Here is a 27,506-nt window from a genome sequence, read left to right as displayed (position 1 = left end):
ATCCTTCCCTCGCCTTACCCTCCACTCACGGAGTCTCTGGCGCTGGTTGCTGTAGCGGAGTGTGTTAAGGCCAGCGGTTACTGTAGTTCTGAGAGGTGACTAATCACAGATGGCCGCTCTGACCTCGGAACTGATCCGTCAAATTCACGAACTGAATTTGGTCTCCGATAATATGGCGTCGTTAACGACCATTAGGACGTGAGGGCGGAGCCTGTCTGTGCCGGCTTCAAGGCTGTTCTAGTAACTTCCACAGCAGACAGCGCAGGCGGCGGCTGAGGGCGCAGGGAAGCGGCATGGCGCGATGGGGAGAGGGAGACCCTCGCTGGATCGTGGAGCAAAGGGCGGACGCCACCAACGTCAACAACTGGCACTGGTAAGACTGAGATAATGCCTAGGATGGTGGGTTCCCAGGGGGAATGACCTCGGCGACTAGGAAGGCATAATCACACGGCGGCGCGGAGGGTAGAGGAAGGCGGAATCGCACAGCGATGCGGCAGAGGAAGGCGGAATCGCACAGCGATGCGGCAGAGGAAGGCGGAATCGCACAGCGATGCGGCAGAGGAAGGCGGAATCGCACAGCGATGCGGCAGAGGAAGGCGGAATCGCACAGCGATGCGGCAGAGGAAGGCGGAATCGCACGGCGATGCGGCAGAGGAAGGCGGAATTGCACGGCGGCGCGGCAGAATCGCACGGCGATGCGGCAGAATCGCACGGCGATGCGGCAGAGGAAGGCGGAATCGCACGGCGATGTGGCAGAGGAAGGCGGAATCGCACGGCGATGCGGCAGAGGAAGGCGGAATCGCACGGCGATGCGGCAGAGGAAGGCGGAATCGCACGGCGGCGCGGCAGAGGAAGGCGGAATCGCACGGCGGCGCGGCAGAATCGCACGTTGGTGCGGCAGAGGAAGGCGGAATCACACGTCGGCGCGGCAGAGGAAGGCGGAATCGCACGGCGATGCCGGTGCGGCCGAAATCACACGGCGACGCGGCAGAGGAAGGCTTAATCACACGGCGGCGCGGCAGAGGAAGGCGGAATCGCACGTCGGTGCGGCAGAGGAAGGCGGAATCGCACGTTGGCGCGGCAGAGGAAGGTGGAATCGCACGGCGACGTGGCAGAGGAAGGCGGAATCACACGTCGACGCGGCAGAGGAAGGCGGAATCGCACGGCGGCGCGGCCGAAGAGGGTGGAATCGCACGGCGGCGCAGCAGAGGAAGGTGAAATCGCACGGGGGCAAAGTATTATTATGCTTTGCTTATATAGCCTTATCATATTCTGCAGGCCTTTACATATGTTATAATCACTGTCCCCATCGGTGATCACAATCTACATTTGCTGTCAGTCTTTGGAGTTTGGGAGGGAAGCGGGGAACTCGGAAGAAACCCAGGCAACATGGGGAAACCATACAAACGCTTTTCAGATGTCGTCCTTGGTGGGATTTGAACCCAGGACTCCAGAGCTGCAAAGCAACAGTGTTAACCACTGAACCACCGTGATGCCTTACACAGATGCTTCTCACAAAATTAGAATATCAAAAAGTTATTTCAGTTCTTAAATACAAAAAAGTGAAACTCCTATGTTATATAGAGTCATTACAGAGTGATTTATTTCACGTGTTTATTTCTGTTAATGTTGATGATTATGGCTTACAGCCAATGAAAACCCAAAAGTCATTATCTCAGTAAATTAGAATACTTTATAACACCAGCTTGAAAAATGATTTTAAAATCCAAAATATTGGCCTACTGAAATGCATGTTCAGTAACTGTACTTATGACACCCCAGGTTCCTGGTTGTCACAGTGACATTGCTTTCCTCACGGGAAGAGTGATGTCACGCTTGGAAGCGAGGAAGGATCTTCTTTATCAGGTACACACAAGCATGCAACATGTTCACACTCCAGGCCAGAAGAGGGAGCTCTGATCCAGCTTGTGGGTGGCTCCCCTATACATATTCTGGTCTGGAGGGAAGGCAGTTAGTTCCTGTCAGAGACACAGAGGAGAAGGAAGTAGAGGGGGAGTGCATCCACGAGAAGTGCTGCAGCTCCTAGAGAGAGAATGAGAAAGCCGAACGGATTGTAGAGAGCGTGTAGCAGAAGTGAAGCGCAGGAGAGTGAGAACTTTGGAGGACAGCTGCGACTGGGCTACCTCCCTACAGAGTGCAGACACCTGTAGCCGGAAGACCGGGGTTGTGAGGGACTCCACGGCTCACAGCAGAAATCGACAGGACAGCTGGATTACAAGTCACCTGTCCGCACTGACAACTGGAGACACAGTGGCTCATAGAGCCCTGGTCGTTATAGAGACCCTGTAAAAAGGCTCGAGCCACCTGTCATACGGGTTAGTGTCCTACCTACAAGGAGGACAGAGAGAACACGTGAGGACCTTGTGAGAGGCCTAGGGCAGCAAGGAACTTCACCACAGCGCTAGAGGGAAGGCTTCTGACTCCACCTGGTAAAGGGGCTCCCAACTCGCTTCCAAGTAGGCCGGACCTTACCGGTACCTGTGATCTGGTGCACTGGACTGTGGCTGCCTGAATTCATCAGTAAACAGGTAAAGAGACTGCAAACTTGTGTCCTCCGTTTCTTGCTACACTACCCACCATCTTCATCTATACATCGGGAGCCCTGGGGACCCAGCTTCACCTGTGGGAAGCTATAACTTCTTAGCTGCCATACATCACCCCAGTGGACCCCTTTAAGCAGCGTCGGTCACCTCTGACCGAGAACCACAGGTGGCGTCACGAACACAAACTTTATTCAAAACCCCTTTAAGGACATTCCCTTTTACGTGGGCTCCCAGGGCCACGGACCGGGTCACTGCCACCGTGACATCCCCTTTAAGTACCAGACACGGTACTGAGTACCCCACGGCCCTAGCGGGCGTTCCACACTCAATACTTGGTTGGGGCTCCTTTTGCATCAATTACTGCATTAATGCGGCGTGGCATGAGGTGATCAGCCTGTGGCACTGCTGAGATGTTATGGAAGCCCAGGTTGCTTTGATAGCAGCCTTCAGCTCGTCTGCATTGTTGGGTTTGGTGTCTCTCATCTTCCTCTTGACAATACTCCATAGATTCTTTATGGGGATAAGGTCAGGTGAGTTTGCTGGCCAATCAAGCACAGTGATATTGTTGTTTGTAAACCAGGTATTGGTACTTTTGGCAGTGTGGATAGGTGTCAAGTCCTGCTACTGAATGAAATTTCCACCTCCAAGCTTGTCGGCAGAGGGAAGAATGAAGTGCTCTAAAATTTCCTGGTAGACGGCTGCGCTGACTTTGGTCTTGATAAAACACAGTGGACCTACACCAGCAGATGACATGGCTCCCCCAACCATCACTGATTGTGGAAACTTCACACTAGACCAGAGGTGTCAAACTGCATTCCTCGAGGGCCGCCAACAGGTCATGTTTTCAGGATTTCCTTAGCATTCCACAAGGTGCTGGAATCATTCTGTGCAGGTGATTAAATTATCACCTGTGCAATACAAGGAAATCCTGAAAACATGACCTGTTGGCGGCCCTCGAGGAATGCAGTTTGACACCTCTGCACTAGACCTCAAGCAGCTTGGATTGTGGCCTCTCCACCCTGCCTCCAGACTCTGGGACCTTGATTTCCTAATGAAATGCAAAATTTACTTTCATCTGAAAACACCTTGGCCCACTGAGCAACAGTCCAGTTCTTTTTCTCCTTGTCCCAGGTAAGACGCTTCTGCCGTTGTCTATTGGTCACGAGTGGCTTGATCCAAGGAATGCAACACTTGTAGCCCATGTTCTGGATAGTCTGAGTGTGGTGGCTGTTGAAGCAATGACTCCAGCAGCAGTCCACTACTTGTGAATCTCCATCAAATTTTTGAATGGCCTTTCCTTACCAATCATTTCAAGGCTGCGGTTATCCCGGTTGCTTGTGCACCTTTTTCTACCACACTTTTTCCTTCCACTCAACTTTCCATTAATATGCTTGGATACAGCACTGTGTGAACAGCTAGCTTCTTTAGCAATGACCTTTTGTGGCTTACCATCCTTGTGGGGTGTATCAATGACTGCCTTCTGGACATCTGTCAAGTCAGCAGTCTTCCCCATGATTGTGGAGCCCACTGACACAGACTAAATGACCTTTTTAGGAAGCCTTTGCAGGTGTTTTATGTTATTTATTGTAATTTACTGAGATAATGACTTTTGGGTTTCCATTGGCTGTAAGTCATAATCAACATAAACAGAAATAAACACTCGAAATAGATCACTCTGTTTGTAATGACTCCTATAAGTCATAGAAAATATATAAAATCCTTGAGGTCCATCATGTCGCCCCTCCCCCCCTCCTCTTTTTCTCCTTTCATCCACCATTTGTTAATTGAAGATGGGAGATAGCATTCCCAGGGCTGTGGAGTTGGAGTCTTGAATCTTTGCCCATTTTGGTGGGGTCGGTATAAAATGGACCGACTTCGACTCCTAAAATATATATTAAATTGGGTACAGTAGTTCAATGCAGTTTGTGGGGAATATTTTTTTCATAAGAATTTGGGAAAGTTATGAAATGTCCTATAAATGTCTGTCCTATTCCTGATCTAAGACTTCTAGCTGAGATGAATCTGTGCTTCAGTTAATGTTCATGATAAGTAGTGAGGCTCCTCCTCCTACAGATAAGGGGAAAAAATAACAAACACACATGGAAGGAAAGCCTTCATTTATCTCAGAGCTTCTGGAGTGAACAGGAAAGCGGGATTAAAGAAGGTAAGTACTTCCTAAAGCATATCTAAACTTTAAATAAACTGTGCATAAATCAATAGTCCAGTATATGTTGTCTATGCTTGTTGTTTCAGTTTGTTTTTCCTCTTAGCTTATATTTGGAGAAATTAGCTGCCCTGATGACTTATATACACTATACATAGAATATAAGGGGAAAAACTGTTTTCTAACATCTCAAATTCAGAAATACAGTAACGTGTGTGTTCTGCAATATTATTCAGCACAAACATGCTCCCTCCCTCCCCTCTTCATAGACTGTGAAGCATTTAGTGAGCTGTACCCTGAGACAAGCCCGACATTGAAAGTTCAGCATAAAGCTATCTAACATATTTTACAAACTTTATACTTATCATCTGTCCTATTGATTTATGCAAAGATTTTTATATCCTAAATTATACAGTGCATGATTCCCTATTCTTGCAAGAATTACAATATACCTTATTTTTTTACAGGACAAAAATATTTTGAGAGCGAATTTACATAATTACAAAATGTTTAAGAAGCATCTTATGAAGTCAGCTGTATTTGAGCATTTTACAGTGACTCACGATAAAAAACATTTTGTGTGTCAGTGTATAAGTGACCAAGATGAAAACAAATGCTGTGATGCCAAAATCAGTGCATACTCAGGCAGTGATAAAAATCCTCCTTCAAGAGCTTCCAATCTAAGACATTTACAACGCTGCCACCCATAAATTTGCAAATCTGTGATTGAAAAAGATCACAGCAGCACCAAGAAACCAGAGACCAGCACTTCCCGCCAGGCAAAGGAGGAGGAAAGAGCATCTCAAACATCAGTTACAAGATATTTTGTAAGTAAAAAAGTTACTGCAACAATGACAGAAGATGTGTTTGAAAGACAGCTCATCCAGCTTGTTGTGAAGGACTGTGTACCATTATCATTATTTGCATGGTCAGCTTTTACAGCTGTTAATGGAGAAATGGCCCACAATCTTGGTGTTTCTCTTGAAAGAGAAAGTATTCGAAAATTAGTGATTGAAGAAGCCCTTAACCAAAAGGAAGATCTTAAAAAGACTTTCGAGATGCTTTGTATTTCTTAAAATGGCATGCCTGCACACATCACAGAGTGAACTATTTTTCAATCAATGTTCGTTATGTTTGTGACAACAAAAAAATTGTTACTAAAACGCTGGCAGTAAAAGATACTAAAACTCTTCACAGCAGCCAGTTTCTCCACACCTTAGTGGAAAAAGTTCTGCAAGATTATGAACTTAAAAAAACAGGTTCTTGCTAGTGTAACTGATAGTGCTGCAAACATAAGTACAATTAAACTGATGAATGAGAATAATGAAGGTGAACAGCAGCTAGAAGAACATTTCACATTCAGCATGTTGGAGATGGAAGGCTACAGTCCTGTTCCCATAACGGAGGAACAAACAGATATTATTACAGAAGAACAGAAAAATGATTCTTTACAATTAGATGATCTTGTTGAAGCTGCTTCACACCTCTTTCCTATTCATAACATGCATTGCCAGCTGCAGCTGGCAATAAGAGATAGTCTGCAAGAGGGATATGCTGGAACTCTGATTAGCTAAGTGAGGTAATTGGATATTGCTGTCAGAACCCCTAAAATTGATTCCATTTTGAAGAGACGTGCTGGAAAAGGGGCAATTGTGTATCAAGCCACTCGGTGGGGCAGCACCTATTTAATGAATGAGCGATTGCTTGAGCTGAAACCCTTCCTTGTAAATATTGCCAACCCCCAGGTAACACTACATGAAGGTCAATGGACACAGGTGGCTGAATTGAAGGAATTGCTTCATCACCCATTTACAGTGACTAAAAAGTTCCAAGCTGAGGATTAAACTCCTGGCATTTTTATATAGGAGTGGAAGAACTTGTTGTTTTGCCTGTCCCAAAGAGGAGGTTTAATCGCAGATGGCATTGCTGCTTCACTGAAACAGAGACAGACACTGCTATTAGAAAATAACTCTTCTAGCAGCTGTTTATGTGGACCCAAGTCATCTTATATTGCTGGATGATCAACAGCTTACTAAAGGAAAAGAAGCTTTGATTAAGGTAGCAGTTAGGATGAGCTACAGGACGGCCAGGAGCAAGAGGACTCGGGTCCTGCCAGTGCTGCTGCTTGCGTTCCTTCATCCTCATCAGATGAGGAGTTTGATTTCGACAAGTATTTGGATGACATGGAACAAGCAAAGCATTGCTGCAGGGAAAAGGATTCCATTCCCATAGAAAACAGATTGACCATATTTCAGTAACGTTTTTCACTTGCTCTCAAAGAAGTAGAAGAGTTCAATCGTTCATCAAAACTGACTGTACACGAGGCAATTCCTTTATACCTTGACATTGTTAATGTTGCCTATGTGGTTACTGCTTTGCCACCAACCCAAGTTAGTGTAGAGAGGTTGTTCTCTAGCCTTAAAATAGAGCAGAGTGTATAATAAATTATAAATATGAAAAAGTTTTTTATTCTAAAGTTGTATTCCAATAAATATTATGTTCTATCTAAATGGATTGATTATTGTATCATAATAATAATTAAAAGCCTGATGTTACCATTTTACCACAGTAAATTTGTCAAACTTAAACATGAGCCATGTATGAGAGAGTCGGTGTCATGGAAATGTTGGAGTTGGAGATTTAGCCTACTGACTCCACAGCCCTGATTCAAACCTGTCTTTATGTAAAATGGCAGTGACACAGCTATGTGAAGCAGATTAATTAAAATGTGTTAATTAAAATGTCCTCTTTATGTCCTGGTGACTGCAGAGGATGTCTGTTGTCCACAGAGATACAGGAAAAGCCCTATTAGGGTCTGCGGTGGATCAAAGAAGATGATATGACACCCTTTACAAATAGCTATGGTGACAGTACAATGAGAGCAGGCAGTATGGCTTCGGGAGAAAATATGGAATATTGGAATTTCTATATGTCCAAAATTAATCAGACGTACATTGTTGGCACCGGGATAACTAGGCCAAAAATACACATTTTCTCCAGTTATAATCCCCACCAAAAAGCCCCAAATCCATAGGGGTGATATAACCACCAGCAGATAAGCCATGCTTGGTCTCTAAGCGTAGCTAATATCCCTTCAGAAAAGATGACATCAGTCTCAACCTTCTGTGATTCTCTATGAGGAGTTAATACATAAATTGGGATTTCCTAAAATTTTGGGGTGTGTGGGTGGGATTTAGGGTCTGATAAAAGATCAATTTCCGTTATAATCTGTGTTTATATTGAGAGCTACATGTCATGTATGTAGGGACACCGTTATTGACGCCGAAATCGAAGCGCTCTCCTTCAGCTAAACTGAATCGTCTCTGCGATCGTTGTAATAAGTTCTCCTGTTAATCTTTTATTTTATGTAAATGTTTATGCTGTATTGTGTTGTCCCCCTTTGTAAAATATTTTGTATATTTTTCAGAAACACCGCCTCCCTTTGGATTAAATATTAAATTTAATAGTTCTGTTCCTTCTGTTCTATAAACTACACCTCGAAGTGATAGCTACCATTAACGGAGTCTAATCGACAAAAACAGATGAGTGGAGGCGGCGAGTAGTCTGGGGTTGTCGGAGAATTAGCTGTGATCGTACTGGAGGTGTATATGCTGTACGCTCATCGTTAATTTTCCGATAGCTGGCCTAGTGATGCGAACAGGCTTCGGCCTTCTCTGTTGGTCATCTGCCAATCGTGTAATTGCATGGACGATAGGGGGCAGCATAGAGCTGTTCGCTCCAAAGGTCACAGCGGGTGGTACTCGTGACCTTCCCGGCCTGTGATATCAGAGATTTGTGGGATTAAGAAAAGTCCTGACAAATATCTGATTCCTGACATGAGTTAATAATAATAAATAATAATAATTTTATTTATATAGCGCCAACATATTCCGCAGCGCTTTACAACTTATAGAGGGGACTTATACAGACAACAGACATTACAGCATAACAGAAATCACAGTTCAAAACAGATACCAGGAGGAAAGAGGGCCCTGCTGCTCGCAAGCTTACAATCTATGAGGAAAAGGGGAGACACAAGAGGTGGATGGTAACAATTGCTTTAGTTATTTGGACCAGCCATAGTGTAAGGCTCGGGTGTTCATGTAAAGCTGCATGAACCAGTTAACTGCCTAAGTATGTAACAGTACAGACACAGAGGCTATTAACTGCATAAAGTGTATGAGAACATGATGGAGGAACGTGATTATGTTGTTGTTTTTTATTAATAGGCCACACAGGGATAATTAGGTTAATGCGTTGAGGCGGTAGGCCAATCTGAACAAATGAGTTTTTAGTGCACGCTTAAAACTGTGGGGATTGGGGATTAATTGTATTAACCTAGGTAGTGCATTCCAAAGAATCGGCGCCGCACGTGTAAAGTCTTGGAGACGGGAGTGGGAGGTTCTGATTATTGAGGATGCTAACCTGAGGTCATTAGCAGAGCGGAGGGCACGGGTAGGTTGGTAGACTGAGACCAGAGAGGAGATGTAGGGTGGTGCTGAGCCATGGAGTGCTTTGTGGATGAGGGTAGTAGTTTTGTACTGGATTCTGGATTGGATGGGTAGCCAGTGTAATGACTGGCACAAGGTAGAGGCATCGGTGTAACGGTTGGCGAGGAATATGATCCTGGCAGCAGCATTCAGGACAGATTGGAGCGGGGAGAGTCTGGTAAAAGGTAGGCCAATTAGTAGAGAGTTACAATAGTCCAGACGAGAATGAATAAGTGAGACAGTAAGAGTTTTTGCAGAGTCGAAAGTAAGAAAAGGGCGAATTCTGGAAATGTTTTTGAGATGCAGATAAGAAGAGCGAGCCAGTGATCGGATGTGGGGGGTGAATGAAAGCTCGGAATCAAGGATGACTCCAAGGCAGCAGGCATGTTGCTTTGGAGTAATGGTGGAACCGCACACAGAGATGGCAATGTCGGGCAAAGGTAGGTTTGTAGAGGGAGAGAACACGAGGAGTTCAGTTTTTGACAGGTTCAGTTTCAGATAGAGGGAGGACATGATGTTAGAGACAGCGGTAAGACAATCACTGGTGTTTTCTAAAAAGGTGGGCGTGATAACAGGAGAAGAGGTATATAATTGGGTGTCGTCAGCATAGAGATGGTACTGGAAACCAAATCTACTGATTGTTTGTCCAATAGGGGCAGTATACAAAGAGAAGAGGAGGGGGCCTAGGACTGATCCTTGAGGAACCCCAACAGTAAGGGGAAGGTGAGAGGAGGAGGAACCAGCAAAACAAACAGTGAAGGATCGGCCAGAGAGATAGGAGGAGAACCAAGAGAGAACGGTGTCCTTGAGGCCGATGGAGCGGAGCATAGTGAGGAGGAGCTGATGATCCACAGTGTCGAATGCTGCGGAGAGATCCAAGAGAATTAGCATGGAATAGTGACCATTAGATTTAGCTGTTAGTAGGTCATTAGAGACTTTAGTGAGGGCAGTTTCAGTAGAGTGTAAAGAGCGGAAACCAGATTGAAGAGGGTCGAGAAGAGAATTATCTGAGAGATAGCGGGTAAGACGGGAGTGGACCAGGCGTTCCAGGAGTTTAGAGATGAAGGGAAGATTAGAGACAGGTCTATAATTAGCGGCACAATTTTGATCGAGGGAGGGCTTTTTAAGTAGTGGATGTATGATGGCATGCTTAAATGAGGAGGGAAAAATACCGGAAGTGAGGGAAAGGTTGAATATTTTTGTTAGGTGAGAGGTGACAGCCGGGGAAAGGGACTGGAGGAGATGCGACGGAATGGGGTCGCTGGTGCAAGTGGTCGGGCGAGAAGATGCAAGGAGCCTGCTTACTTCTTCTTCTGTAACTGGTTCAAAGTCAGAGAGTGAACTAGATGCAGTGGGGGAGGGAGGACAGTGCTTGGTATGAAGAGATTGGGAAATGATTTCCTGTCGAATGTGGTCAATTTTTTCTTTGAAGTAATTGGCCAGATCGTCAGCGTGGAGATCTGTGGTTGGGGCCTGCTCTCTTGGGTTGAGTAGGGACCGGAAAGTGTCAAAGAGACGTTTAGGGTTATTGGACAGCGAGGTGATGAGGGTGTTGAAATAGGTTTGTTTGGAGAGGTGAAGGGCAGAGTTGTATGTTTTTAACATGAACTTATAATGGATGAAATCTTCAGGCAGATTAGATTTTCTCCACAGACGTTCGGCGCACCTGGAGCACCGCTGCAGGAAACGTGTTTGCAGCGTGTGCCACGGTTGTCGCCGTCTGTGCCGAGTTGTTCTATGTATAGGAGGTGCAGCTTCTTCCAGGGCACTTTGCAGGGTTTCATTGTAATGCTTCAGAGCAGAATCAGGACAAGAGATGGAGGAGATTGGGGCCAATGAAGACTGCAAGTTCTTCATAAGTTTCTGGGTGTTAATGGCCTGTATGTTTCTATAAGTGTGGAAAGTGGGGATGACCTGAGCGGGATGGCAGTTCTTGATAGAGAATGAAAGAAGGTTGTGGTCAGAGAGCGGGAGAGGGGAGTTTGTGAAATCATCCAGTGAGCAAAGCCGGGAGAAGACCAAATCAAGGGAGTTTCCATCATCATGTGTTGGAGAGTTAGTATGCTGCGAGAGGCCGAAAGAGGAGGTTAGAGATAAAAGGTGAGAAGCAGATGGGGAGAGGGGAGAAGCAATTGGGATATTGAAATCACCCATGATGAGGGTGGGGGTGTCATAAGAGAGAAAGTGTGGAAGCCAGGTGGCAAAATGATCCAGGAACTGGTGAGAGGGGCCGGGAGGACGATACACCACCGCCACTCGCATGGAGAAGGGGACGTAGAATCTGACAGCATGGACCTCAAAGGAAGGGAATACAAGTGAGGGTACTTGGGGGATAACTTGGAAGGTACATTTGGGTGAAAGGAGCAGACCAACGCCTCCACCTGCTCTGTTGTCTGATCTTGGGGTATGAGAAAAGTGTAGTCCACCAAATGAGAGAGCAGCAGCAGCGGTGGTGTCTGACTGCTGGATCCAGGTTTCAGTAAGAGCCAGGAGATTAAGAGAGTTAGAAAGGAAGAAGTCATGAATGAAGGAGAGTTTATTACACACAGAGCGAGAATTCCAAAGAGCACAATTGAAAGAGACAGAAGGCATGCATGGAATATTAATAAGGTTAGAGGGGTTTCTGGGTGTAGCAGTTGGGAGGTTTGACTGGCTATAACATGGGGGGCCGGGGTTCGGAGAGATGTCTCCAGCAACTAGGAGAAGGAGGATAGAAAGAGTGAGCAGATGGTTAAGTGATTTGTGAGAGCGTCTCTTGTGTTGGATGGTGGGACTGAATGGATCTGTACTGTTAAGCAATGTGAACAGAGCATGAGTGCTATACATAGGAGAGGCCAGGACAGAGGGGCCAATATGGATGGAGTGTAAAGAGTTGATGTAAGGGCGGTGATTGTGTGTGAAAGCAGCAGCCATGATATAGATTATACAAATACATATGGTGAGTATTTGCTGTGTGCCAACTGAATAGGGAATAGATTTTGATTGTCTTACCTGTCTCCTGCCCTGTCTAACTGCCATGTTATAACTGCTGAATACTTAGAAAAAAAAGTACTTTGAAAAACAAAAAAAATGTACACGAATAATAGTGCACGAATGCCCCTGCACTTTTTGTATTAAAGAACTGAAATAAAAGAACTTTTGATATTCTAATTTTGTGAGAACCACCTGTATATAGTGCAGTGTTAACCACTGCGCAACCGTGCTGCCCGTATAGTATAACGAGGCTCGCTGCGTTTTCATACTATGAGTTCTCCGTATAGACTCCGGTGCCTGGTCTAGCGGAGGTCTCTTCCTCTCAGGGCCTCTGCGCTTCGGATATTATGCAGCTCATGTTGCCAGAGATCTCACGGTGATGTGTAGATGGGGCCTTGTTCCCGAGTACATAATGTGTACGCAGCTCCCCTGCGCCGTGGTTGATCTGCTTCCACTAGGCAAACGTCAAGGGGCAGCGGGTGTTTTAGGTTCTGCTGTGCTCTGCCTTCTCCGGTCTCGACTCTCTGCAGCACATTTAAACCTGTCAGCTGCCTGATGTAGAGGAACAGACCCAGATTCCTATTTCTGATGTGTTGCTTAGATTAGAGGTGGCAACAATTGTGACACAATCACAGTTCTTAGATTTAGCAAGAGGCAGAGCTGAGAAAGCTAACCCCACCCACCCCACAGCTGCCCCTTACCATGGCCGACCCCACCTGCACCAGGCTCTGTAGGTACATAGTCTATAGACAGCTGCTTATCACAGGAGGGAGCGAGGTGGGACCAGCGCTGCAGCTAGTCACAGCAGTGATAATGTCCTGGTGATAAAACCTTTTGTGTAAGTAAACAGCATGCAGCCTGATGAGTGACACATCCCGGGGACATGTCTGGATGAGGAGTTGAGCAGCCACAAATAGCATTGGCTCCATGCTTTCACAGCCTGTAAGCAGCTCATAGCACTAATAACAGGAGGAAATCCTCCCAGTATGAAGCAGCACAGTCAGCTGATCAATCCAGTCTGCAATGGGGCGCACATCGAGGAGCATGGGTGTGTCATCGGACAGAATTTCTGTCTTTGTGTCGGCGGCCATGGAAAATCAAGATGGCTGCCACAGCACTCTCCACGCGGCTAGCAACGCTGCAGAGCGCTTTGTGAAGTGTGATCCACTGACATCAGGTCAAGCCTCGCCGGATGAGACACACAGCCCCAGGCCATCACAGGAGCATCCTACCCTGACGGAGGACCTGAGCAACTCGACATCCAGCAGCCCAGAGACCTCCAGGCACAGACTGCACTTGACACAGCACAGAGCTCTGCCTATCACAAAGGCCGCACTAAAATCCCTGCTAGGTGACATAAAGCCAGCCATACACACACATCACCTCAGCCATCACTGCATTACAGGGGCCACACAACAGCCATACACACAGACATCACCTCTGCCATCACTACATTTCAGGGGCCACACTAAAGCCATATACAGACATCACTACATTACAGGACATTATGCACTTTGGAGATTGAAGCGCACATATTGAGGAGAAGCTGGAAGAATTTACTACTGCACACCATCGCATAACGAGGCAGACGAGCTATGGAGGTCTACTCCAAACATAACAATCTGTGGTACAGCGGGATACCAGAAAGCATTACTGCAGACTCATTGAGGGAGTTCTTAACAGACTTGTTCACCACATTCCTGAAACAGAGCAACGGGACCTCTTAATAGGTCGCATAGGATCCCCAAACCTGTGCTCCCAGGGATCATATTGCCTGGCTGCACTTCTGTTTTAAAGAGGCAGCGGGTAATCCAGAGCTCCCGGACAGGTTCAGGAACATCCTGGTGGTTACTGATCTGTCTGCTGTCACCCTGAACAAGAGGCGAGAATTCTCAATAGCAACCAAGATTCTACAAGACAGCGGGATCTCGGACAAGTGGAGCTATCCAGCTCCTCTTCGCCAAGAAGGCAGCCACACATGTCCTAACATCTCCCCAGGAGGCCATTTGACTCTTTGTTGCAGAGGTGGTCGCTGTCGATTGTGGACGAAGCGACAAGTTCTTCACAGAAGAAAAAAAAACGCTGAGAAAGAGGTGGACCTTACCAAGACACAAGTTTGACCTCTATCTATCTTTGTTCCCTCACTTTGACTGCTATGCCTAATATTCTAAGCGCAGACTACATAATTATTTTTTCATAATAGTTTGTGGAAGCACAAGAGAAATATTTTCTGTTTTGTAATCTCCCCTGTTATATACTGGATAGCGGGCATGGGCTGGCTTGCACTTTTCAGCCTGGGGGGCAATCACAAGGCATTGGCCCTCTAGTTGCGGTGACCCACCTTTACCCTGCTTATCTCTGGCTGCTGCATTAAAGCAGCAGTGATGACTGACTTCAAAAACAGGCCGGTACATAGATATGGGAACAGAAACAAGCTTACTGCCCACATAGATACTGTAACAGAAGCAAGCTGACTACATAGAAATGAGAACAGAACTTTGTAGATAAGAGTAATAAAAGGAGCTTACTACAAAGATAAGGGAGCAGGACCGAGCTTGCTGCAGAGATGAGGCAGCAGGACCGAGCTTGCTGCAGAGATGAGGCAGCAGGACCGAGCTTGCTGCAGAGATGAGGCAGCAGGACCGAGCTTGCTGCAGAGATGAGGCAGCAGGACCGAGCTTGCTGCAGAGATGAGGCAGCAGGACCGAGCTTGCTGCAGAGATGAGGCAGCAGGACCGAGCTTGCTGCAGAGATGAGGCAGCAGGACCGAGCTTGCTGCAGAGATGAGGCAGCAGGACCGAGCTTGCTGCAGAGATGAGGCAGCAGGACCGAGCTTGCTGCAGAGATGAGGCAGCAGGACCGAGCTTGCTGCAGAGATGAGGCAGCAGGACCGAGCTTGCAGCAGAGATGAGGCAGCAGGACCGAGCTTGCAGCAGAGATGAGGCAGCAGGACCGAGCTTGCAGCAGAGATGAGGCAGCAGGACCGAGCTTGCTGCAGAGATGAGGCAGCAGGACCGAGCTTGCAGCAGAGATGAGGCAGCAGGACCGAGCTTGCAGCAGAGATGAGGCAGCAGGACCGAGCTTGCTGCAGAGATGAGGCAGCAGGACCGAGCTTGCTGCAGAGATGAGGCAGCAGGACCGAGCTTGCTGCAGAGATGAGGCAGCAGCACCGAGCTTGCTGCAGAGATGAGGCAGCAGGACCGAGCTTGCTGCAGAGATGAGGCAGCAGGACCGAGCTTGCTGCAGAGATGAGGCAGCAGGACCGAGCTTGCTGCAGAGATGAGGCAGCAGGACCGAGCTTGCTGCAGAGATGAGGCAGCAGGACCGAGCTTGCTGCAGAGTTGAGGCAGCAGGACCGAGCTTGCTGCAGAGATGAGGCAGCAGGACCGAGCTTGCTGCAGAGATGAAGCAGCAGGACCGAGGTGCATCTCCTGGTAAATGACGTCCATGTGCATTCTTTTTTTAAAAACTGTACTCCGCAGAGAGAAATTATGACATCAGTAATAGGGAACCCTTGGCAATGAATTGAGACTTTTGAAGAGTGGCGTCGTTTTCTGGAGGGGGCAGTTCATCCAGTTAGGGTAATCAAGGATCATAAAAATCTTGTATATCTAGAGTATGCACAACGACAGGCAAGATGGACATTGTTCTTCACCAGGTTTAACATTTTTGTTACATATAGGCCAGGGAACAAGAACATTAAGGTGGATACCTTATCTCGTTGTTTTCCTATGGTTGGAGATAATTGTGAACTGGTTCCTATACTACAAAATGGGTGGTTATTGCATCTACATGCTCCGATCTTGTAATATAGGTTGTTGATTCTCAGGGAGACTCCCTTTCTGCCTGTCCTTTGGGTAAACTGTTTGTGCCTGTTAATCTCTGTCTGGGAGTTTTTAGTGAATATCACGATTCAGTGTTGGCTGGATATCCTAGTAATAAAGCCACCACTGATCTTCTTACTCAGCGTTTTTAGTGAGTATATCAAGATGTCCAGGAGTTTGTGTCTGTGCGCGTTCTAAGGGTAAGTTCACACAGGGCGTTTTTGCTGCTTTTTTTTTCTGCAGCAAAACCTGATCTTCTTGGCAAGAAAAAAGCTGCGTCAAAAACGCAGGTGCTTTTTTGGTGCGTTTTTTTTTTCTCTTTGTCCATGCTAATGTCCTTGGATTTTCAGCAGCAAATAATGATACCTGCGTTTTTGCTGTGTTTTTTTCTAAACCCATTCAAGTCAATGGGTGAAAAAACGCTGAAAGAAGTGACATGCTCTATGTCCAAAAAACGCAGCAAAGCACAAAATACTGATCATACAAAAAACCAATGTGTGTGTATGAGATTTCTGAATTCTCATAGGCTTTGCTGGTATTGTAAAAAGCAGCTGAAAATTTGCATAAAAAACGCAGCAAAACCCCCCCTGTGTGAACTTACTCTAAAACCTTATACTCGTCTTTCTGGGTCTCTCCAACCATTGGCAATTCCCAGTAGACCTTGAACTCCGTTATCGGTCGATTTTTTTTTTTTATTTTTTTTTTAAATCAATGATCTACCCGTGTCGGCAGGTAATACTGTAATCTTGGTGGTGGTGGACAGATTCAGTAAAATGGTTCATTTTATTGCGCTACTCGCTTTACCGACAGCCAAGATCTGTGAGATAGTAAAAATACATGGGATTTCCTACCGATATTGTGTCTGATCGGGGGGTGCTGTTTATTTCCAAATTTTGGAGGGTGTTTTGCACTCTTTTGGGATCCACCTGTCATTTTCTTCAGCATTTCATTTGCAGTCTAATGGGCAAACTGAATGGTTTAACCAGAATCTTGAGACTTATATTGGGTGTTCTGTGTGTGAGAATCGGGAGGATTGGGTCACCTACTTACCTCTAGCTGAATTTGCGGTAAATAATCGCTGTCATGAGTCTATGGGCAAGTCCCTGTTCTTCTGGGCATACGGGTTTCATCCTCAGTTCAGCTCATTGAATAGGAATCGTTCTTCTAGAATACCTGAAGAATGTTTTTTATCATCAATTATGTCTGTGTGGCAAGGGGTTCTTGATAATTTGAAGAAGATGGGGTCTAAATATTAGTGTGGCTGATCGGAGATGTTTGGTGGGTTTGGACCTTTGTGTTGGTGACTTGGTGTGGTTGTCCTCAAAGAACATTAAGTTGAAGGTTTCCCTCTTGGAAACTTGATCCCAGTTTCATTGGTTCTTATAAGATTGTGGCCGTTGTCAATCCCGTAGCATTCCGCCTTGCTTTGCCACCCACTTTTAGGATCCATAATGTTTCATCAATCTCTATTCAAAAAATACATTACGTCCTCTGTACCATCTCCAGTCATAGTGGATGGAAATTTGGAATTTCAAATAGCCAAAATCGTTCATTCTCGCTTAGTTCGTCAGTTGCCTCAGTATCTGGTACACTGGAAAGGACACAGTCCTGAGGAGAGGATGCTGGGGTCATTCCATATCAAGTGATCCAAATATGAATATTTTTTTTACCTGACGTCTTTAGATTTTTTTTATTTTTTGTTTTTATGAAGTACAACTTTAGTTAATTACAAATTAAAAGTTTAGAATTTTTTTCTTCATCAGTTAATTTTTTACAGATTTTTAAAGTTTTGAAAAAGCATGGATTTTGGCCTGGTATGGCTTTACATTTTTTATCATATCTCGGGCTAGAATTAAGATATAGAGGTGGGAGAGGCATCATTTTTCTCAGAACGGTACCGGCTTTCATTTGATCTATCACAAGACTATGTTTCTTTATATTTTGTTTTGGAGAAATCAAATTCAAAATTTTGATGCGCAATTGTGAAAAAAACGTATGTTTTAAAATTGTGAAAACATGCATGTGTGTCACTTGTGTCCTTGTTTATATTTGTACTGGGATTCAACTTGGGATCTATCAAATTTGTATTTTTTTTTAAGCCTTGAATCATCTGATTTTATGTTTGTGTGAGTTTCTTCCTTTTTTCTTTTCAAATTACAACTTACTGCATTCAACATTTATATGTAACAATAAAGAAACACAAAAAACAAATACCGAATTGCCAGAATAAATACATCTTAATCATCATAACAACCTGCTCAGCATTTTCAACCTGAATTCATTGAACAAGCCAAAAGAAAAAATGTGATCATATCCAAGTGTGATTATCTAAATACAGTCTCATCCTAATTACCGTATATGTTAAAAACAAGATTAAAAGAACCAATATTTTTACCACCTATTTATACATGGAACAATTTATTTTCTACTATATCACTAAACATGTCATTTATGAAGTGTTTAAGAAAAATAGTCTAGTAGTTAAATCCTCGTACTATAAAATATGAACTAATCAAACAATTAATAGTAGGTTGTTACACTGGCCTTCTATCATCAATGTGTCCCTTCTAGTGGGTGAAATGTCATCTTGCCCATCAGCGCTCACTAGCAATGGCCATTTCCTTCTGTGTCAGAGTATGTGCGGCTGTCATGGTGCTCGGCTCCACCTGAGTTATATCTGTTTTTTGTTCACTTTTACAATGTCTGATTTTCTTGGATACACAAAGGACGGCGCTGGACCAGAAGGTGCAGAAAAGTCACTTCTACGTCTTCATTTTCACAATCTTTGGAGAGTCCAGTAGCCGCCAGCGCCGATCATATTCACAGGTCACATCACCAGTTCTGTCATCCATTGCCGATCTTGTGCTGCCTTCTACCACTTCATGGACGTCACTGTCTTTATTTCCACTACATGGGATGACAGTCCGGTATTGCCGAGTCCCTGTGATGGCTTCTGCTTCCTGTAACCGATATAACATTCTCTCCTCCTCTTCGTAGTCCTGGTTTGTACAATACATGAACTGGATGTTAAGAGTATTTTTCTCCCTCCATTTGAGGAGTTTCCTGGGTGATAAGATTTGGTGTGAATACAGTCTGTGGAGGCCCGAGCTGCCGGCCTGTCATCTGCTCTGCAGTCACCGTCTACCCCTGGTCATCCTCAGCCCTAACAAAGCTTCTCCTCTGTCCTCTCCTGCTTCTAACCTTTGAAACACAATAAAATAATACAGTAACATCTAAAAATCATGGATTATTTGGTAAATATAGACCCCACACTTCTACACCACGGGCTGAACAGATCTGAATTCAAGATTTTTGAACTGACACTGTAATAGTTTTATTTTTTTAAATATGATCCCATCTTGTATTTTGGTACAGATGTGAATAGGAGCATAGCAGGCACATGTGCAGTTTGTGAAATTTTTTTAAATTAAACGTTTTTTTCAGAAATGCGTTTTAAAGTTTTGCGCTTGTGTTCGCATAGGTAAAATATTATCAAATATACTTTTGTGACATATCTGGTGAAAGCCTGTACAGTTCTGAGTAGAATGGTGTTTATTTGGTTTCTCTATCTCTTTTCTAGCCTGAGTTATGGGGAGAAATTTAAAGGCAGGCAACACCGAAATTCGCACTTTTTCCGAACTTTGAAAATCAATAAAAAATAAATAAAAATATCTAGAATTTTTTTTTATTCACATTTTGCATTCTCTGACACACTATTACCAAATAACAAAATCTCAAAAGAATTAAAAATGTAGTGGTAAAAATCATTGGTTCACTTGACATGGAATGACGGTACCAGCACCTGACATCCATGGGGAGAGGCTGATCCAGTCTTTTCACATGGCACACGCTGATAAACCCGGTTCTGAGGTTCCGGAGGTCCCTTGTAGAAGGGGGGAGTACTGTCACGGGTTTAGCGCAACAGAGAGGAGCCAGAAGACCATAGAGTCTGATCTCTCCTACTCCTGCACTGGTTAGAAGCACTTAATCTGTCAATTTCTTTTGGCAGTGCAGGGGTTATTCTGCTTAGTTGATAGATCCTGGAGCTAAGACTCTCCGTATGGCTGAAGTTTGTTGCTGGTGGTTATTGAATAAGGCTACTTTCACACTAGCGTCGGGCACTGCATGTCGCAATGCGTCGTTGTGGAGAAAAAACGCATCCTGCAAAGTTGCCCGCAGGATGTGTTTTTTCTCCATAGACTTTTATTAGCGACGCATTGCGAGACGTTGCAACCGTCGTGCGACGGTTGCGTTGTGTTATGGCGGACCGTCGGCACAAAAAAATGTTTCATGTAACTTTTTTTGCACGTCGTGTCCGCCATTTTCGACCGCGCATGCGCGGCCGAAACTCCGCCCCCTCCTCCCCGGACCTTACAATGGGGCAGTGGAAGCGTCGTAAGACTGCTTCCGCTGCCCACGTCGGGCATTTTTTTCACAGTATGCGTCGGTACGTCGGGCCGACGCAGCGCGATGGCCCCATACCGACGCTAGTGTGAAAGCAGCCTAAGGTGTTAGGTGGGTTTATCTTTGACTGTTGCTTGGTTTTGAGTGTGTGATAATTCCCTTTCTTCTACTTTGATTTAACGCCATCTTCCACTCCCCAATTAATTCCACTGTTGTTTGGGCATATTTGTACGATTGATATCTACTTCACCATCAGAAGTAATCCGGGGAACAGGGCGATCTAGGGCACCCCTAGCCTTAGAGACAGGGATGGTGTCCCGGGACACCCGACAATAGAGTAATGACATTAAACAACCAATATACCAGTCAGAAATGAAACTAGTGATTAGTGCAACGAGAACCAAGTCCCTGTTCCTGACGGGCGAACCTCATATAGTCTGTTTTCCAAAATATGGTTGAAAGTGGGAAAATAATGAAAGAAATGATCCAGGCAACAATTGTGGCCCTCTGAAAACTAGGGAAAACACCCGACTGAGCCGTTAATTTTAGGCCGATATCATATTGAACTCTGCTCTAACAATCTATTCTGAAATTCTAACTAATAGGATCTCGGAAATAATCCCGATTTTAGGGCAGAGATGAAGTAGGATTTCTTAGATCTAGACAGGCGTTGGACGGCACGAGGAGGATGATCGATATCACCCTACAGCGGGAGGAGGCGGACGCCTTCTTTGCTCCTTGCTCTGGATTCTGAGAAGGCGTCTGACTGGGTGCACTGGGGGTTTCTGTTTGAGGTATTGTCTAGATTTGGATTTGGCAGTAATGTGGTTAAGGCGATCACCCCTCTATATTCTGATCCATCAGCCTCAGTCCTCATATCTGGAGTGATTTCAGATAAATTCACCAATGGCACGAGGCAGAAGTGTCTGCTGTCACCACTAATATTTGCGGTAATAATCAACGCCCTAGCAGACAAAATCAGATCGCGTTGCGGAATAACTGGTATTAAAATTGGAAATTCAGAACAGAAAATCTGATTGTTCGCCGATGTTAATATTTTAACTCTCACGAACCCCACAGAATCGTTAACTGAAGTCATGGAAGTAATGGATTTGCTCACTAATGTATCGTATTATAAATTAAACATCTCCAAAATGTCAAATTCTAAATGTAATACCCTCCATATCGCACCTGTAAACTAAATACCCCTAAATGGGACAATGGCAGTATAACGTATCTGGGAACACAATTAGCACCTTGTCAAATAAAACACTCATTAAACTGAGGCCCTAAAGCCCCCGTCTCACTAAGCGAGATCGCTGCCGAGTCACAAGTTTTGTGACGCAACAGCGACCTCAGTAGCGATCTCGCTATGTGTGACACGTAGCAGCGACCAGCCCCTGCTGTGAGATCGCTGGTCGTGTCGGAATGGCCTGGACCTTTTTTTGATCGTTGAGGTCCCGCTGGGTAGCACACATCGCTGTGTTTGACACCTTACCAACGACCTCGTTGACGACTCAGACACTGAATCGTCATAATAGCTCCCATGTGACATCGTTGTACAGGTCGCTACAGGTCGCTGGTGAGATGTCAAACAGTGAGATCGCAGCTGCGATCGTTGGAGATCTCACTGTTTGACATCTCACCAGCGACCACATAGCGACGCAGCAACGATCCCTGACAGGTCGTATCGTTGTCGGGGTCGCTTTAGCGTCGCTAAGTGTGACGGGGCCTTTAGTGGTGAGATACTGTAGAGCAGACACTTTATACATCCCAATAAGGAAAGGACGAGGGCGCCTCTCAGTGGTGAGATATTATACAGCAGCCATATTCCCAACAATTAAGGTTTATGTGTAATAATATTGATAGATACTGGATAGAAATCTAAAGACATATCATAGGAACAACAAATATAGCATCATTTTTTATGTATACACAGTGGCCTAATAAGAAGCTGTGTTTGCTGCCTACAGAGGAAGCTGCCTCGGAGGTACGGGGTGCATTCATTAACAAGCTGAGCTCTATACCAATAGCGCTGTCTTAAGCCACCATTGAGACTCTATGGCAGTGTGTCAAGACCTCCAACTCCAGTTGGAGCCTGTGTTCTTAGGGTATAATAATATGCTGGAGGACACGTTCTCTTCTCCGGACATGCATCTTCACACATGGGAGGAAGATTAACAATGCATGATCACCCCAGGTCAGTGGCAGAGGTCTTGCTCAATGATAGGAACACTCAGTGTAGAAATCACTTGGAAGATGCAAAAAAGTGATTATACAGGTGGCATTACACTGCCATATAGACTATTGTTGATCTACCACAACTCCCCTGACGTGTTCTGGAGGTGCGGAGAGGCTAACGCAGACTTGATGCATATCTGATGGAATTTTGATAAAGTAAAGACACTATGGGATGCTATCACCCATCTGATATGCCAGATTAGTCAGATCCCAATGACCATCACTGAGGAGCAGGCTCTTCTGGCCAGGGACCATCACGGAGGAGCAGGCGCTTCTGCCCAGCGATTATCGCTGAGGAGCCGGCGCTCCTGGCCAGCGACCATCACTGAGGAGCTGGCGCTTCTGGCTAGCGACCTGGCCGTAATTCTGTACGATCTTCGGACAGTGATTGTACATATCCTCACAGATACTAAAATCAACAATCGTGGAAAAATTCTAAATGTCTGTCACTGGCTGAAATTCTAGCATTGGTGACTGATAATCACTTCATCTGATAATAATACATCATTCCTCGGAAAATGGGAGAGTTGGCGATCAGTCAGTCTAATGCCGTGGGTACAGAGATGTAACACAGCACTACCTGTCATACATGGTGTAAGTGATCTGTCACCTTCTTCCTTCCCCCTTTTACCCAAAATATGTTATAAGAAGTTCTCACTGTTTAGTCGTTACACCACTGAGGAAACCTAAGCGATTGCGATGTCGTGATTAATATGATATAAATTATGGCAATTTATATTAATGAAAAATTATGGTTTAAAAAAAAAAAAGGACATCCCTCAGTAGTGTTTAACCCCTTCCTCATTCTGTCCTCAGAATACATATAAAACTTCTGACTTATTCCCTCTAACGGGAAATAACAAAAAAAATGTTTTGTTTATTGACTTTTTTTTGCCTAAGAGGATCCTGTCACTTACAAGAGGGTGTGAATCTATGGGGGGTGGTCTGGGCAGGGCCCACTGTTGTAGGATGTCACTGTGATGGATGGGGAAGATGCTGAAAAAGTGATGGCACCAAAAATGTGCAAACTGCAGACAATGGTGTTTGTTTGGGAAAAGTAGTCATGGTGGGTAGCGCCGGAGATAGAAGGTCACTGAATATAACTGTCCTGTCACCACCAAAACATTTTTACCATGGTACAGCGATGGTAGTATGTGTCTGGGGGGTTGGCAGTATTCTTTGGTCTCTGCGGTGGTATTATGTGTCCAGGGGATGGCGGTGTTCTTCAGTCCCTGTGGTGGTATTATGTATTTGAGGGGGTGGCGGTATTCTTTGTTCCCTGCAGTGGTATTGTGTGGCCTGAGGTGGCGGTATTATTTGGTCCCTGCAGTGGTATTGTGACCCCTCTGGCCTGACATGTCCGAGTTCTTTGCCCCACAGGACAGAACGTGATGCCACTGCCTGGTCCACAGAGAAACTGAAGGAGCTGTTCTTGGCTGTCAGCGTGACGGGAGATGAGGGTGGCTGCCAGGTGACGGAGGTCAGCAAACTCGACGGTGAGGCCTCGATCAACAACCGCAAAGGCAAGCTCATCTTCTTCTACGAGTGGGACGTGAAGCTGAACTGGACAGGTGGGCGGAAGAGCAGAAGATGGCGGGGACCCCCCAGCAATCCCACCGGCCTCGTTTAGCACTCCTCTCAACATCACATCCTTGTTTTACAGGAGTCTCCAAATCAGGAGTGAAGTACAAGGGCCATGTGGAGATCCCCAACCTGTCCGACGAGAACGATCCCAGCGAGGTGGAGGTAAGAGAGGACCCCGACACTGACCACCAGACACATGCCAGGGGGGGTGCGTTCTGGTATCAGCCAGGGAGGGCTGACTGTACAATCTATTTCTCCCTGTCATCAGTCATTATTGGGGGAGGTGACTGTAGGAGAGGTGACTACAATCTATTCCCTGGTATCTGTTCTCTCTTGTTGCAGCCCCCCCTAGTTGATATGGGGGTCTCTCAGTAACTTTTGCTTTTATTTGTAGATCCGAGTGTCTCTGGCGAAGGATGAGCCTGACACGCTGCTGACGGAGCTGATGCGACAGAGCGGTGCACGGCAGATACGGGCGGCAGTGGCAGAGTACATATCCACGCTAAAGACAGGTGGGTGTCCGCCTATAGGACGTGGGGGCGACACTCTTCTGCAGAATCTGGGCATGACCTGGAGCAGATTTGAAAGTGTTAAACTGCTGTTTTATATCAGTGTCCATTGTGATTGAGGATGGTGAGTGCCCTGAAATGTGGCTCCAGCCGTAGCCGCTGACCTCCCCCCTCAGTCCACAAGCTGCTGCTGTGATGTTATGAGCGGAGGACTCCACCTCCATGATGGACACTACCTCCATGATGGACACTATTAGACATTTCACTGTGTTCCGGGTGGAGGCTCATGGAGACTAGCGCTCTTGTGGGTTACACTCCTCATCATCCTTGGCCGCTGAGTGTAGACTTGTTTGTGATTTGCAGAATTCACACAAGGAATGATTCTCCCCACTGAGAATGGAGAGTCGCACTCAGCGGTGACCAAAGCCAAGCAGATGGCGGCCCCTCCCCCGGTAAGTGATAATTCTCAATGTGGTAACCGGCTGCAGGATGGACGACTAATGGTGACCTCCTCTATTGTCTCCTCAGAGTCAGGAGAAAGTGGTAACCTGTCCGAGCTCCGGAGTGAAGATCCCCACCTGCAAAGTCAGCATGACGGAGATGTTCCTCACCTCCCCGGAGGAGCTGTACCGCGTGCTGACCCGCCAGGAGGTAAAGGGGACATGGCCGAGCGCAGGGGAGTCCTACAGAGCCTGCTGTGCCTAAATGTCGCTGTCTTCTCTGCAGCTCGTCCAAGGGTTCACGCATGCACCGGCCACAGTCATGGCAGATAAAGGGGGCAAGTTTCATCTACTGGGAGGCAACGTGAGCGGAGAGTTCCTAGAGCTGGTGAGTGAAGTTGTGGGGACATTCTGTGGCTGGGGGTTTTCTGTCTGAGCTCCTGACCCACTGCTTATCTTACAGGACTGTGAGAAGCGCATTGTTATGTCCTGGAGGTACAAGACGTGGCCGGCAGGTAAAAACCACGCTATTCCTCCTCCTGTCAGCAGATGGGGGTGGTAATAAATGATGCAGTGTGGGGAGGGAGATTGGTGCGGCCACCTCCTGCCTGGGGGGAGGGGGAGATTGTCGCTGCCGCCTCCTGCCTGGGGGCGAAGGGGAGATTGTCGTGGCCGCCACCTGCCTGGGGGGCGAAGGGGAGACTGTAGCGGTCGCCTCCCGCCGGGGGGCGAAGGGGAGACTGTAGCGGCCGCCTCCCGCTAGTGCCGCGGGGCACACAATAGCAGTAAACATCGTACGTTTCTGAGATGACCTTGTCTGGTGAATTGTGCGTCTCATTATCGGCAGCACTCGAGCGGTCCAGGCTCTTTATAGGGGGATTATGGCTCTACTGTGATAGTGTCATGGACCCTGCTCATCTCCTGATGCAGAAATGAGAGGAGGATCTGGAATATCTCATTACCTCTTCCTAACCCCTGAAGTGTAGGTACAATATGGCGGCTACTATGTGGTGCTGTACATTTACCTTTCATCAGGCAGGGTGGTGGCTGGAACCCATGTTTGGGGGTGCTGATCAAGGCAGTTAACCCTTCAGTGCTGTGACCGGACGTTTACGGTCTCCTCCTTTCAGTATTGTGTAACATAGTTAGCAAGGCCGAAAAAAGACATTTGTCCATCCAGTTCAGCCTATATTCGGTCAGAACAAATCCCCAGATCTACGTCCTTCTAAAGAACCTAATAACTGTATGGTACAATATTGTTACACTCCAGGAAGACATCCAGGCCTCTCTTGATCCCCATGGCTGAGTTCACCATCACCACCTCCTCAGGCAGGGAATTCCAGATTCTCACTGCCCTAACAGTAAGAATCCTCATCTATGTTGGTGGAAAAACCTTCTCTCTTCCATATGCAGAGAATGCCCCCTTGTGCCCGTCACCTTCCTTGGTATAAACAGATCTGTTGAGAGATATTTGTATTGTCCCATTATATACTTATACATGGTTATTAGATTGTCCCTTAGATTGTGGCCTTTTAGGACTGGAGTAACCCCCCCGTGTCTCCTTTTATACCACTCGAGTGATTAAACTACAAATTGGTAAACAAGACCGAGTATTATCTATGGAAAAAATATAATAAACAATCCTGTGTGCCCCCGAGAGCAGAGGCCCCCTGCCAGTCTGCTCTCATCGTTACCAAATTCTGCAGCCCGAGTGCTGCAGATATAGATCTCACCGGCGGCTCCGCACATGGAAGTCACAGTCCGGAACGCAACGGGAGGTCGGGTCAGCGACTTAAAGGACGGGGGGTGGATGCCGACAAGATGGCGGTGCTCACATCACTCTTGTTCTGTCTGCAGGGCACCATGCCACCATTACACTCACCTTCACAGACAAGCGGGGGGAGACGGAGCTGCAGATGGAGGCCCGAGGTGTCCCCCAGAGCGAAGAGCAGCACATGAGGGATGGCTGGAAGCGATACTACTTTGATGGCATCAAGCAGACGTTCGGCTATGGGGCGCTGCTCTTATAATGGGGAGGGGGAGGTTTGTTTTTTTTTTTTTTTTTTTACACTATTATATAAATATGAATCTGCTGTTATGGACTGAACATTGTATTTAATGTGGGGGACGGGCGGGTGGCTCCGGATTAATGTCTGTGCTGATAACTGGTTCTTGGGATGTTGTTGTCCTGGCCGCCTGTGTGCACTATCGCCAATAAACGAGTGTAAAGTAGCAGACTGCTGCGTGGTCCTGCACTGAGGATGCTGGTGATGTGGAAGAGGCACCTGGGGGGGATGATGCAGCTGCACGAAG

The 27,506-nt window shown here is 46.2% G+C and overlaps 2 protein-coding genes across 6 annotated transcripts in view; one reads left to right on the top strand and one right to left on the bottom strand.

The window, feature by feature from the left end:
• VIPAS39 (VPS33B interacting protein, apical-basolateral polarity regulator, spe-39 homolog) overlaps positions 1-161 on the bottom strand; it is a 39,863-nt gene extending 39,702 nt beyond the window's left edge. Inside the window, exon 1 of one of the 4 annotated variants that reach the window (XM_077267487.1) lies at positions 30-161. The gene's annotated coding sequence lies outside the window, so the exon portion shown is untranslated. Of the gene's footprint in view, positions 1-18 lie in introns of all 4 variants that reach the window. The other 3 variants (XM_077267485.1, XM_077267484.1, XM_077267486.1) reach the window with 3 other exon arrangements.
• On the top strand, positions 151-27,428 carry AHSA1 (activator of HSP90 ATPase activity 1). 2 transcript variants are annotated; one of them, XR_013216507.1, is made up of 9 exons: positions 151-373; positions 24,041-24,231; positions 24,324-24,406; positions 24,639-24,756; positions 25,117-25,205; positions 25,282-25,404; positions 25,480-25,581; positions 25,657-25,903; positions 25,940-27,428. XR_013216507.1 is itself a non-coding variant. In XM_077267490.1 (9 exons), exons 1-9 carry the CDS (start codon positions 294-296, stop codon positions 27,221-27,223), a joined length of 1,011 nt encoding a protein of 336 aa, XP_077123605.1. In that variant the 5' UTR covers positions 151-293; the 3' UTR covers positions 27,224-27,428. The 2 variants fall into 2 exon arrangements, 1 of the variants encoding a protein (XP_077123605.1); XM_077267490.1 differs by having other exon boundaries at positions 25,657-25,708; positions 27,051-27,428.
• Positions 27,429-27,506: the final 78 nt, after the last annotated feature.

This window comes from Ranitomeya variabilis, chromosome 1 (genome assembly GCF_051348905.1).
Source record: "Ranitomeya variabilis isolate aRanVar5 chromosome 1, aRanVar5.hap1, whole genome shotgun sequence".
Lineage (NCBI taxonomy): Eukaryota > Metazoa > Chordata > Amphibia > Anura > Dendrobatidae > Ranitomeya > Ranitomeya variabilis.
This window is presented reverse-complemented; position numbering and strand designations above follow the sequence as displayed.